A 14,724-nucleotide genomic window follows, 5' to 3' on the forward strand; every position below is an offset into this window, starting at 1 on the left:
TTATCGCTATCGTGACTTGTTTCTTTAAAACGTTATAGTTTTCCCTCGGTTGATCATACTTTGTTATTGCTATCCGCCTGATATGATCTTACTGATACCGCCTGAGCGGTACGACCCTAACCTATTTTGTTTCGCTTCGATCCTGCCAACTAAATACTATAGACACACCTCAGACAGTTACCATCGCACTAAACCTATGTTTTTCTTTTTACTTTTCCTCTTTGTGCCGCTTGCCTACCGATTCTTGATATGCTTCAGACCGGATCCAATACAAGACAGAGTACGCGTGTGAGGGCGGGACTCTCAACATATCCTGCAAGGACAACTATAACATCCATTTGGTGCGCGCTAACTACGGCCGGTTAAGCGTCAGCATTTGCAATCCGCTGGCTAAAATAGACATGTCTGTCAACTGCATGTCGTGGAAATCGCACCTCATCATGGAGAAAAAGTAAGTTGTCAGTTGTTTTTCCCTTTGCTTTATTTAATCTATAATGGATTACTCCAAGACGGACATACTATCAAGCAAGTCTAATGAAGAGCACATCTACTTAGATTACTTATGCATATCTATCATATTATTATTTTGTAATCTATTGAAGTATAATGTGAATGTAGACTTGTCTAGATGGGTCGAATGCCGGCAGCCGATCTTGTATTGTCATCTACAGGTCTTGTTATCCGTATTGTCTACCTAGATCGTCCAAAGGATAAGCCCAACGATAGCAATGAATTACCCATAGCAAAAAAAAAACACATACACATGATATAACGCTGTTGGTCTGGTACGATAGCATCGGAGCGATCGTCACGTATTCGTAGTTTTCGTAGCAACAGCGAGCACACTGACGGATGCGGGCTTTTGCTCGTTGTCCTGGTTGCGCTTCCCCGTCTATTCCGTAAATGCTGCACTACTGAGCCCCCTTTGCGTCACCGTTGTCCTCATCGTCGAAATAGGCTAAACTAATTTATGATTCACATACAGAAACTAATGTGAGCGAAATATGGAGGTTTGACTTCGGGCCGATATCGGTGCGCGCTGCTTCGTTGTATGAGGCGCTCGTGAATAATCTCGTTATATTTTTTCTATCGGATCGCTCACATTCCGATTCAGTTTGTAGAATAGTTTATCCACGGTCTAGCTACCTGAAGATGGCGTATGTTTTCGGCCGCCTTTTCCAGCTCCGTCTGGCAACGTTGCGGGCCCGAAACTGAACGTGTGACAATTCATAGACCAGTCATTGTTTCCGATATGAGTGCCATTATCCTGTGCGCTAAAGGTGTCTTACTGATGTGATGAAGTGTGATGTAAAAGGAAAACAATATACATATTGACGTTGTATTGCTGCTAATCGTGATACTTTGCAATGAGCCGGTCTGTGTACTATGCGTGCAGCTCGTCGTTACTGCTGTTCTCATTTATGGTTCTTATTGTTGAGTTTCATAGCTATTGGTAGACGTTTGCTTGGCTATGCTCCAGGCACGAAGTCACCTCCGCCGCGACGAATCAATTTTGTCAAAGCTTTGACTTTGAAGAGGATCACCTGTTTCTCAGAAGAGTTGCCGCACGCACGTTCCTTCGGCCACCGAAGATCCTGTGCCGTTTTCAATTTCCACTCGACACTCGAATAGCTGATAGCTAATGCATTGTTTCCGGTAACTCACTTCTCTATCTATGAGCCCATATCAGGCTGGTTCAGTGTGTTGAAAGCTTTCTTGCTTTCGGTCGACTTCTGGCTCGGGGTTACTGTTGTGTTAAAAAGTTTGTTTAGCAGAAAAATAGTTCATCGAATTCATGTCAGTATCACACGGACCCTATCCATCGCCCGCATGTTTTTTTGGCCAGATTATCCCTTTGGCAGTTCGCCGGTGGCAACGTAACTCGATAGAAGAGACCAAGTTGCGTTGGCTGCCGGTTTCCTCCGTGGACCTCCTTCGCCAATATGCCCAAGAAGTCCAAGTAGCGGTCGGTTATGGCGCTGTGTATTCCGCATACAACGTTACCTCTACTACTGCTAGAGCTTTCAGACGTAGAAACATAGGAACGAGACCCACTTTGCTTGTCGAATCTTCATAGCCGCTACACCGGTATCTCTCTCTCTCTCTCTCTCTCTCTCTCTCTCTCTATATATATATATATATATATATATATATATATATGGACTAAAAACGGACAGGTTTGGTCGGCGGCGACAAATTGCCAATGTAGAACATTATTCAATTTACGGCTCTTTCCTCCTGCTCTTTTCTGTTTACCGTATCGATGCGAGGCGGTTCCATTGTGATAACGACGTGCCAAACTCGTCGGCGAAATTCCTCTGCTAAATGATTTTAACGTGTCGAAGTTCTTCTACGGAAGCCCTTTAAATCTCGTCATCTTCACCGTTTCATCGACTACGTCGTATCGTTTGCGTTTTCGCTGTGTGTAGGGTCCAAGGCGCTTTGCTTTCTCACTGTCCAGACGCCGAAACGAAAGACAGATCCTAATTCGATATCCATTACATTTTTCCTTTTGCGTTTGCTTAAGTCCGTAAGATTCTATCGCGTTTCTCAATACAAAGAGTAAGCCAACCAACCGGCGTTCAAAGGGAAGAGGTGAAACGGTGCTACTCTTTTTCCTTGTTTCGTATTAGCTTTTCGATAAGGTGCTTTTGCGTTCGGATCGTAACGCTTCTATTTTTATGTTTTTGTTCGTATGTTCTAATCCGCTGTCAGCGCTCGAATCCAGCCGACAGGTTGAAGGGGGTCTCCGTTCGAGTACGGACACCAAGTTTTCTATCCTTTCTGCTTATTTCCATTTCGATCTTGTGTCGCCTTTGATCTGCGTCTGCGCGCGTTAATATCTGCGAATATATCAGGGGCGCGCTTGTCATGTAAAATAATGCCATTGGATTATATCGATTCACACATCCATACGGAGATGTACGTCTACAGTTGAGTGTCGTCCCGTGCTATACAAAAACTGCTCATATAAGGAAAAACTTGGTGTTGGAGAACAATAGTAGATTAACGATGCCCCACCATTTTATGATTAAAGCACCCATTAACCTCATTATGATTTAAGTTACTAACTCTGTCTGTGTTGCAGGTGCATGAATAAGCAATCATGCAGTGTGCAGGTGTCCGCAAAGAACTTTGATGATCCTTGCCCCGGAACTATCAAGTACCTGGAAGTCCAGTACAACTGTACCCTTGGTAAGTTTCGTTCACGTTTTTATTAAAGCAAAACGCTGTACCGTAAGCGCTGCCTTGCCAATTATTTATTACTTGACAACCTGGGTGTTTAAATGAGACTTTTCCTCCCTTGCATTTGTGTCGGCGGTGGGCATCATTTAGGATTTAAGCCCAATTGCGAGAAGCTACTTGTTCTCATCTACGATCTTTAGTCAATGCAGCCAGGTAGATTAAGACACGAGTAAGAACGATGAGAAGAGAAAAAGTAAGGAGTTTGACGTGCTCAGCAGTTCCCTGGCAATATTTTAGGGATACGTAGGCCAAGAGTACTATAGCTTGATGTTCAAATTGACAAAAATATCTATGCCTCAATCCTCCCGCTGTGTAGACTAGCAAAAAATGACCAGTTTACGAGCAGTCTTATGAAATCGTTACTCGTGCAAGTTAGTCGACAACGACTCACGGATTAAGAATGCTAAATAAGTGCAGCGAATGGTGCCGTTTGCCACTGCTGCTTCAAGTCAATGAGTCTCACTGAAGATACAGTTAACTCAAATATTCGTAGCTTTATCAGTCTCAGCTCTCTTCAGACGGCCAACCAATTGCCTTATGTATGTCATATGGGTAGCCTTTTGTTCCCTTATGGCGCGCTTTGCTCGACTATATGAACACCTCGACTCCTCCAGCAGTTTCCATTCCACTTGGTCTGCTCTCGCCGCGGACGCCCTATGCCGAGGTAAAAAGTCGATTCAACGCGTGGGAGTGGGTGGCTGTGGATGAAAAGTTTTTAATATCTTACACCGCGGTGCCTGCCATCTACACAAGAACCTATGAGAACTCTACATTCAACCTCGATTTCTTTCTCAACGAAACCGAATAAACAGCTAAGGTAGTAGAAAGGACGACAGAAAAGTATTAATATGGTGACTAACAGTGAAGCTTTGACATGATCCCGCTTCGACGTCTAACAAGGCGTTGCTTTTCAGGTAGAAAGAGGCTAGAAATAAAAAAAAAAAAAAGAAAAAAGAAAAAAACGTTACTCGAAGCGTTTCGTATGTAGTCAGCAACATGTTTTTTTTCCCGCACGATTGTGTGTAATGCGTTTAACTTCTCTTGCTTTTCAAGTAAAACTAACAGAAATAAGTTAATAGCGTTGCGCATAATCAAATTAGCTCGGCAGACATAACGTGGTCCCGAGAAAAGTTCGTGTGATATAACAAGCTCAGCCGTGACAATGGCCGCTCTACCTTCCTCTCTATTGACATGCTGGGAGTTAATATGATGTTTCTGCGTAGCGGTATTTGATTTCTGATGCTATCCGATTATTCAGCATGCCATTGTCCCCCATCCGCGGTGATTCATATACAGTCTATCACTAAGACGGGAATCGGATGGGACGAAACCGCTTTTGCTAAGCGGAACGAGTCATGTCGCCATCAGCCAAGCGGTGGCGCTCGTGTTGTTGACGACGGACAGCAGAGACAATTGAGTAATTGTATTAAAACCACATACTCGCCGGTCAAGGAGCACATGCTAAAGCCCGTATGGCCTTAAATGCGTAGATTCTTAGAGAACGAAATCACACGGTCCATTGTAGAGAATCGTTTATGCACTGGAAGTAATGAAGAAACAGCCAGAGTCAGTGATCGACGACGAGAACGACTGAGGTAGGAAAATATGTTATCGCACGTGCGGTATCCAATTCTTTCTAAACGGTCTCTTTGATGGCGCCGTCGAAGTGCAGCAGCGGCATTTCCTTTCTCCCTTGGCCCTTACTCCCTGTCCAACTTGCCCGCCATTCACTTCATCCGATTTGCGGTGCCCCCACGTGGGCTAAGACGACTCCTTTTTCGTTAAACATCGCCACGGCACCAACGACAGTTACTATAACGCCATGCTGACCCGTTGATCTATGAGTGGCACACGCTTTGAACTCGGCCAGCTAAAAGATGACAGCAGCAGCGGCGGCGCGAAGCCACTTGGACGAAGAGGGCTCCGTTTGAAGGCCTTGCACAGTTTAGCTTGCTTTGCTTTAGCCTGGTCGACTGGCAGATATTTAAAAATTGAAATTTCCCGCTGAGCTGTTTGCGTTTGCCACTGTAGTTGCTGCTGCACGCCGGTATGTGAGGCTGCCTGCCAGAGAGAGGTTTGTTATCCAGCCAGTCAACCAACCAGCATAAGTAGCATTGAACGATTCTTTTCCCGGTGATTTTTTTCGCCCCCATAATATCTCAGTATTCGCGAAGGGCCGCGATCCTTAGCCATGGCTACGGCTGCTACTGTCGTTTGGCGGTCTGCCGTCTTTTCGCCAGCGCCTTTTGCAGAAATTTCTTCGTCCTCTTCTTTGCCGTGCTTCAATTGCAGAGGTAGCCACCGTCGCTATTGCAGTGGCTACTTCTCTCAAACAGCGGGACCTTAGGCTATAACCGCCTAGGCGGAAAGCTTAAGTCCCCTGCTACAAGCAGACAACTCAGCCAGCGACTGAGCAATCATGATGGCAAGCTGCGTGGGCAAGACACGTCACTGCTTAAATATTTATAACATATCTGTATGGCGCGCCAGCTTTCTCGTATGAGTTGTCGGTGTGGGATAACCGCGATAGCGTTCTACGGAGTCCTCAGTCCTTGAACGAGAGCATTATGCTCGAAAGAGAGTGAAAGAAGGACAGTTAGCGACTGGTATCCATTGGATTCAGTTGTTGTTGGCTGACTGCCCGGCCGAGACTGGAGTAGCGACCTACCTTCTCCAGCTCAGAGGAACTTGAACATCTTTGTCTCAACAAAGCAGCCTCCGCCCGCTGCCCAGTCGCCCAGAAGTGGCAAAGATGGCCACAGCTACTAAATATAGTTACTGGTCTCATGCATTCGCAAGTCGTTGGCTTGTCCCTAGTGGAGTACAACGCGCCATCGCCTAACAATCTTATTGAGGGAAACAGACGGCGAAAGGGAATGGTAAAACCTTGAAGCATACACATGTATATCGATATCATTTCTAGAAGCTGTATAAAACAACACGAAGTATATCTTGCCGTGTCGAATCTGTTTTTCGCCTCATAGGTAGGCAGATTTCCTGCTATACCTTGTTTTTTGACCGTCCACTGATACCATAAGCACCTTGAATGGTAAGCGCCTGAAGAGTGGAAGACAGTGGCGGCGGTAGGGTCTGATTTGCAAAAAGATATATCTGCAGCAAGAGGCTTCCGTTCTGAATTACACAGAAGGCGCTGTACGCGTACCGCACGGTCACTTTCTTCACTGAATCATTGATGAAAATGACATTTTTCTATGTATTCACGGCCAAAGTATCTTGCACGTCGTTGCACGCTGCTCTTATATATTTAAAAACGTGTCGTGTCCGTACTTATAACATCAATTACAGTGTATTATTTAGCTCTATCTTCACGTCTTGGTGAGTACGTCTGTGTCAATCACCTCGTGCCTGAGTTGGCCTGTTAGGCATTACAAGTCAAGGGGACCTAACTGTGCAAATCGACAGAGGGCCACATTCTCTACACGTACAATGGCCTAGCTCATTTTGTGTCTCACCTGAAGCTACTTCGGAAAATTGCTGTCAAATTTAAATATCCTGGTGATGGCTTCTCTGCGGAGAAGGACTTCGAATCTAACGCAGTTTTTCTATCGGCCAGTATGAATTCTCTCATACGCGGAGTCCCCACGAGCAATACCAACAGAACGTCGCCAGCATTGGTCTTGGTTGTGTGTCGATATACCTATGCTGTGGTAACTCGAGACCCGTGTCTGAATATTGTACTTTTATGTAGCACGCGCGTTCACGCTTCGGAGAATGCACATTGCCTCAGCAGCTATATCAACTCACCGCCGAGTGCATAGGCCTTGCCATCACTAGAGACCGGAGGATCTCTTTTTACTTCATGTTGTTGTAACTGGTGGCGGCATCGCATTGCTGAGTTCGTTCTGGTTCGCCAGCAGCCGTCAACAAGCTGGAAGTAGAGAGCGGAAACGCCAGTTTCGGGAAGCCTTGGACACCTGCTCAGGCCTGCTTATTTGCCTCAAGATATTCAAATTGCAGTACTCTAGTACAGCTTCTGTAGCACTAGGAGAGGACAAGGTTTAGTCGAGTAGGATAGCAAGCAAGGCAATAGTTGCAATAAAGGCGAGTGTGCCATCGCCGGCAGGCCGGCCGTCCGGCTTGTGGGCAAGTCTCAACCGTAGAGGCAGCTGCTTGCCAAGACTGGCAGTCAGTTGCAAAAACAAAGCAGACAAACAGACAGAGAGAGATAAAGATAGAGAAAGCAAAAAAAAAGAGTTAGAGAGAGCGAAAGAGATGTCAAAAACTTGTTTATTTGCCAAGTATTATTATACAGATGGGGCGAACTGAGATGGAGGAGGGCGAAAAAGGTGGCAGTGCAGTATAAAGTGAACACCAAAGCATCAACAAAATGACAGATACACAGAAACGCACATACGCAACAATGAACACGCTGAGCTCAGTCGCTGATAGAGCTGCAAAATAAACTTTACTTTGCATTGAGGGGCTGAGTAAGCTTGCTCGAGCCTGGCGCTACAACCATCGCCGATACACCGATTGTTCAACCCTACTAACAAACAAGCAGACAGTCGAAAGGGGTTGATTTAGTGTTTCGTTTATATACGCAGCTGTAGTAGCAATAACAGCTATGTCGAAATGAAGCGTTCCCGGTTGTCGAATAACGTTACTCACGTGCAACCTATTCCACTTGTCAATTTGTCTTAGACATCATCAAATCGTAGGTATCATAAAGATATATGTGCACACACACATGCGCGGACGTACTTCTCAAGCAGTAGCAGCAGCTTTTTTAAATCGTACGCGTATCGGCGATTGCCGTACTATGACATCGTACTCTGTTCTCACTAGAGTCAGAACGTAACATCTGCGCCATAGCTCATTCTCATGCACATCGATACCGGCGAACAGCTAACTAGTGCTATCGGTTCTTAAATTTGCCCGAACAGGATATTATTGAAACAATGTGCGCTTCGGTAGAGACGTCTGTCTCTTCTCGAGTTCTTTATGGATTAATGCCGTTTCATCATTGTTTACTCTCTGCCCATAATGCAGCTCGCGCGTGCAGTTGCTCTGTAATACTTTCTGTCTTAACGAACTGTAAGTGAGACAAACCCGTCAGATCCATCTAAACTACCTCTGTCCTGCAGGCCCGCTTCCCCGAACCTGAATCGGCTTACTTGATATGCGCGAACATGTTTGAACGTGCCCGCCATCTGCTTCTGTACAAGCGTGTCCTGCTTGTACGACAATGAACCGCCGGTAGCGACAGACATGGTTTCCGAATGCGGGAGTCTGCGCTTGTGACTTCATGCTCCCAGCGTAAAGGCGCTTTTTTTTTGTTAGCGTCGTCGTCGTCGTTTCTGCCCTCTTTAATTTTATCATCCCATGGAGCCGCTGGTGTCTTCATTGGCGTTGCTCCTATCTGCTTGATAGATGCTTCCTCTGCTAGAAATTCGAATGTTTTCAGCGGTTCTAGGACCGTCTTGTCGGCGTCTGATTTCCTCTGGGCCTCTTGTCGGCGTGTTGTTGCCTCGTCATTTCGATGTTGCTGTTGTTGCCATTGCTGTTACTACCTATCTTACTGCTGTTTGAAGTTGATTTTAAATAGCAATGTTGTTCGTCATTGCTTTTGCGTAACGGAGGTAGAATAGGGAAGGTCGTCGATGTCCGTTTGTTCATTGTGTATGAAATGGTATGGAGGCATAGCAATGGGTGTGCAGAGGCAAGGGAGTTAACCATGTGCGGCAATGTAATGGGGCAGCTTGTCGAGATATTTGACTGTTGGTCGACAATGACACTGAATGAGACGAAGAAGCCAGGAGCAGCGGTGGGAATGTCGAGAAGGATAAAAGCTACGAAAACGACACACAGTAGCGATCTTATAGCGACGGAAAACGCTCGCTGGCCAGGCTAGAGAGTTGGCACAAGCGGCAGGAAATAAATTCATATTTAAGCCGACGCTCTGCCCCCGCTAGCTCGGTTGGCTCACTTTGTCATTAGTGCGTACGTCGTCGTACTTCTTCTTTGTAGTTGCCGTCGACGTTAAAGGTTGCATTGACTCCCCGTCGCTGTCCTGTTTCGACCCATTGGGACCTAACGATAAAGGTATGTGCTTCTGAGCGCATGGATGTTCCATCCACGTATTCGACATCGAGAGCGACAGAGACTGAGACGACAGAAAACAGATGCAGAATTCAGCTAACTCTGCAGCAGACCAACAATGCGCATATGTACGTGCCTTAATTTAACCCATCCTCGTAGCGATTCTTGAAGGATAGTCTGGGTCCTATCTATGGAAATTACTTTTGACATTGTCATGGAGATCGATTCGAGTCGATCGCTCGGTAAACATGTGTCTGGCAAAAGGTGCCTTAGATGTATTAATCGCTCACAAACACACGTATATATATATATATTCTACACGACTTGACAATGACAATTACCAAAAACGCGAACGACGATCTACTATTTACGACTGACTGTTTCGCGATCGCTCGCAATCAACGACTTATACAATATAACTAATGTTGCATCGCCTTCGGATTCATAGAAATTAGTATTAACCGTAATAGTAACTGTAGCAGTGGTAGCCAAGAGGGACTACGTAGACAAATTTGCAGGGGCACCTCTAATTGCATCACGAAGACAAACATGAAGATGACGGTCATACCCGACCCCACAACTCGACGTGACCGCATTGCCTAAAATCACATACCGCGCAGGCACATCAAATAAAAAGCCTTGCCCAACTTAGATAAGGGATGTCGAACACCAAGGAGACTGCCTGACGAGCTTCGTATTGATGCGGGCGCCGCTCAACCAAGCCCTCCTGGTGACGCCAAGACGAATGGCCGACCATCCTGATTAAGCTGCTTTAATAGATTTGCACTAATGTAGTTTGACCGTATTTCTACGCTGTGCTATCGTATGTCGCGTCTTTGATTTCATGAAATGAACGCCTTTCCATAACGGTAGGCGATTTCTCCCCACCGATTTAGGGCAATTGCCAGCGTATCTCTTCATATACTACTATGGAAAGGTGCCTTTATGTGCGAATCTGTAACCAGTTGGGGATTCACTCGCTGCTTCGTTTCTCTCCTTAGTTTTCGCTCGTAGGAGCCGGGTGCTTCAAGTGTTCTTTGTTTTTCTCTCGCTGACTGGAACGAGAGTGAAATTGGCTTAATCAAATTAGCCAAGCAAATATCCGGCCCGATCTATTTCGCGGCCGTCTATCGTTAATCAAATGATTGACCACCGTACCGCCGTAATCTGAGATGAATATTATCGCCGAACGTCTTTAGCACTCATGGTACCTCCACCGTCCTTCTCACCGTTTCGGCTTACTTTCGCGCGATCCATTTGGAAATCGATCCACATACTCGAAAACCATCTTCAGAGACAACAATATAACTGCAAGAAGCATTGACGGAACTGCTGTGACGAATAAGAGTGTCTCCCTGCTGGTCTCTCGCACCCAAAACTTCGATTCGCAAACAACTATATGCTGTTATATATGATATTATATCAAACTAAAAAAATAGCCTTAACAGGTCCTTCTACGAGCTTCGTTCGTGCGGTGCCCAGTTTTTTTTTGGGTTCGACAGAGTGGTGTTTCGTATCCGCTCCAAACCGATCTACCGATGATGTTTGGGACGATCGGCTGAGACGTAACTGTGATGGGCTATCGTGCTTGACGCAGAAGGGGCCAAATATCTCGATATGCATGAAAGCGAAACATTGGCTGCGCGGGCCATTGGCGCGCGTGTGTGTGTGTATGTGCATGGGTGCACCTCTGGACATCGAAGGTCTGCTGCCATGTTTACGGAGTCTGCTACCACCACGTCCAGCTAGACGAAGTGCCAATAATTTCGGGGGAGCTCTAAAGAAGGAAAAAGGGCTGTGCTTTTAGACCGAGTAGGGGGTAATAGAGGGGCACTGTTAGACGGTACGGTAACAGGACTATGGCGGAAGTTCCTAAGCGATGAAACTGCCCAGTGCATGAGCTGTAGTAATTTTGCCGAACTCCTATGCGTTATACCCTGTACAGCGTAGGTGACGGGTCCGGTGACATTATCTTGACGCTGCAGCAAGCTGGTCTTCGGCCTCCTACACCATACTCAATCTAATGAACAAGGAAGCGTACTTCGACACGCCTCTTCGTATATGACTTTCTGATTATGGTGAGCTGAAGGCACAGCAACTGTGCCTATTATTCTGCGTTAAAGGGCTATGAACAGATGCTGCTTGCGTCGGTTGGCTGCCGCTGGTGTTGCTGCAATGGGGTTGTGACAGCACGGTAAAGAGCAGCAAATTCACACTACGTTCACACACCGCTTGAGAGTCAACGCAAGCATTTGGCCAAGCTCGATAGAACGAACACTTCGCACCGTAACTGCTTTTTGCCCCCACCTCTTGCGTGCCGCTGCCGCCCATTTCGTGCACCAGTAGCGAGCGTTTTCTCTTTTTTTTCTTCGCACAACTTCGTACCCCACAGCACGTTCCGTAGACTTAATAGCATTCACTGGCCAACACGGCCACGACTCGATCAATCGCAGCGGCAAAGTCACTCGACGTTAGACTCAAACCGAACTGATCGAGGACATTAGACGCAGCGGCCGCCGCGGATGCGCGCGAGAAGATGACAATAAATAGTGTGTGGAAATAGCAGGAGCGACGGCTATGGAGCGGTTACGACGAGGTCAGGAAACGTTGGTTTCAGAGTTTGACATAGTCGTTGACATCGAGGCGTCTTGCCGCAGTTTTGTTACCCCGCATGGAACTTTGCCACCGCATCGCTAGCCGAAGGCAAGGTTGTTGTCGTCGTCGTGGCAGTTGTCTGCTCACCGAACGTCTAGTTGGTGCGTGGGGTTTTGTATGTCTCCTTGCAGCTCGTTAACTTTGTCGATTGTTCGGTTACGAACGAAGTGAACGTCGATCCGGATCAAAACGACAAGAAAAGTGACTTCAGAGAGGAGAAAATGGCAGTCCCGAAAGTTGTTTCTCGACTGCGCCGACCGCGACGGAATTCGACTATGTTCCACATTGGCTTCCGTCGATAGGAATAACGGTGCCCGTGTTACAGGCAATCCGTATCGATTTCTTTTTCTTTCAACCATTTTATATTGTAAATGGCAAAGACAAGAAGAAAGAGATGCAAGATCTGAGGGACAACCCGTTATGACCGCCAGCATTGTTCGATCTATATATTCTGGCGATCGAAATATGGGCGTGGGCTGACAGCTTGTGTTCGGGTTTGACCAAATTCAGTAATTTTTGCACCGCCCATAGTGTTCGTTAAACATTGCGTATACACAAATGACCAGTGCCAGTGCTGCGATATATATGCTACCGCCTGCTTCGCTGGTTGACAGGTCTAGATTGAGACAGATCAACTGCGACGGATATCGTCATACGGATATTATCATACCGTAACGATCATAACGAACCTGTTTAGAGTTTCCTCTTTAACTACTTATCAGTGCTTATGTATAGCTCTAGTTAGATGTCTGTATGATACTTCTGATGATAGCTCAGGAGGTGGCGTGTTTTCCTGGCAACACGTGGTGGTCTAAGTTTGAAATTGGGCATAAACACAAAGCAGGAGCTAGCAACCTAAGGTAATGCCTAAGCAAAACACAAAAAAAATTAGCTGAACGCAACCAATAAATCAGTGAGCGAAGATTGAAAACAGACGTCGTGTTGTTGAAATTATTAATAACACATGTGTTGCGCAGTGATTGGTTCAATCTATCGGCCATCCCTCTCACGCGGTGATTCGCGCCGTCTCCCATTTGCAGTTGGTTGAAGAATAAACCTTGCTTGCAGAGGTGCTAAATCTGCAAAATATGATCTCGACATTTATCTAGCAGGGGCGCAGTCACCCAAATAGATTTTGTCAAGACTCGCGAAACTGGGCTCGGCGCAACTACTGGTTGGTATCGACTAGGAACGGTGGTAATAGACAGTGGCGGACGAAGTCTGTACCATTTACCCCACTTCTGGTAGTCAACATAGGAGCGGGTGTGGGCTGCCACTAATTCTTTCATTGGACCCAAGCCATTTACGGGCGGCAGGCCACAGGTAGGTGTTGGTTGAAAACTCCGACTACAACGATTATGACGACGATGACAGAATGCTTCGAAAAGCGAAGGGGACTCACTACGCCTTTTCCGAAACAGCCAACAACGACGCGACTAATCTCAACTAGCCCCGCTCCTGTACTCGACTAACCTGGTCGAGTTTATAGTACGGTTGAAGGATACGAGCTCTGCCAGGCATAAACCGGTCCACATGACGGGTGGCCTGATCTTCTTTCGTCCCCAATCATACTTCCTGCTAACTTCCGACATCCCATTTTTACTCTACGCAAATTCGCGCAGGTACATCTCAGTACAGTTGCACAGACATATAACGAAGTCAAAAGTAGCCTCGCTCGTATCCTGGCTAGCATGGGTTTCAAAATTTAAGTTGTAGTAGTCTGCGTTGTTTTCTGCCCGATAAAGACCCGGCGGTGCTATTTATTAGTCATTGTCTAGGGTTGGTTTTCCCGTAGTCCCAAAGGTAGCAATGGCAAGTCAGATACCTGCATGCTGCCTGCCAGGGGCCATCTGGGGGGATGCTTTGTCAAAAATTGCTAATTGAATGGCTCTCATACAGACATGGACTCGGACCCCAGATCTATGTTCTGAGAATCGAACCGGCGACTGCTTAAGGCATTTCGCAATCGCAGAGCCTCCTGGGTAGTCTAGCCGAAAGTTTGAAAGCTACTCATCCAGAAAGTGTAGTGTAAGGCAAACGGGAAGATGTGGCTTTGCAGAGTTGGGCCTCAATAGGATGAGTCTGTTGTTTCTGGTGAGCTTAGTTAGCAGTTACGCACCGCCCGAGGCATAGAGCGCATGGCTTCTTGTATGGTATTATTTTATGAGGTTATACTAGCTATTTTGCCGCTGACGATTAAGTTCATTTAATTGCTGTAGAAAATTGACGTATTTAGCTATTTCTTTTCTCATCCAGCTGCATTAGCTGGGTTTGTAAATTACCTGCTTATTCATAATTAAAACGACAATTGGATATTTCTAGATTTTCGTGACTCCTTTATCTTTGTATATTGCAGCAAGCCGCTCACGTTCTAAGGCGTCACGCACAGTCGTTATAGCGACCGCCTTCTTGAAGAGAAATTTTGAATTGAACTAGGTGTACCAGTGCGTTTGTAACTACCCTCCAAATAAAATATACTTGAGCTGCTTGCGTCTCTCTTTAGCTGGCTTCTTTTCTTCTTGTAATATTTTATCACTTTTTCCTTTTCTACGTAACTGCTTCTCGCTGTATTTGCTGTATTGGTGTTTCCCGGTGCATGATGCCCATGGTAAGAGTCAGGCAGGCAGGCAGGTGGGCGGGTGGGCGAGCGGGCGGCAAGCCTCCTGACTCAGCAGAAAACTCGACCTAATCTCAGTGGACTGTGACTTCATTGCATCCATACACCGTCTCCTATCCAGTTCTTCTTGAAGCCAAGCGAATGCT

General features: G+C 46.3%; 1 protein-coding gene across 10 annotated transcripts in view; it reads left to right on the top strand.

The window, feature by feature from the left end:
- Positions 1 to 14,724, top strand: part of LOC111248619 (latrophilin Cirl-like) — a 451,353-nt gene that overhangs the window by 359,764 nt on the left and 76,865 nt on the right. For all 10 annotated transcript variants that reach the window (XM_086988339.1, XM_086988338.1, XM_086988340.1 and 7 more), the window contains 2 exons: positions 259 to 451; positions 3,089 to 3,195. In XM_086988339.1, coding sequence (XP_086844465.1) covers positions 259 to 451; positions 3,089 to 3,195 — 300 coding nt within the window. The remainder of the gene's footprint in view (positions 1 to 258; positions 452 to 3,088; positions 3,196 to 14,724) is intronic.

Source organism: Varroa destructor, unplaced genomic scaffold (genome assembly GCF_002443255.2).
Source record: "Varroa destructor unplaced genomic scaffold, Vdes_3.0 BEIS01000004.1, whole genome shotgun sequence".
Classification (NCBI taxonomy): Eukaryota; Metazoa; Arthropoda; class Arachnida; order Mesostigmata; family Varroidae; genus Varroa; species Varroa destructor.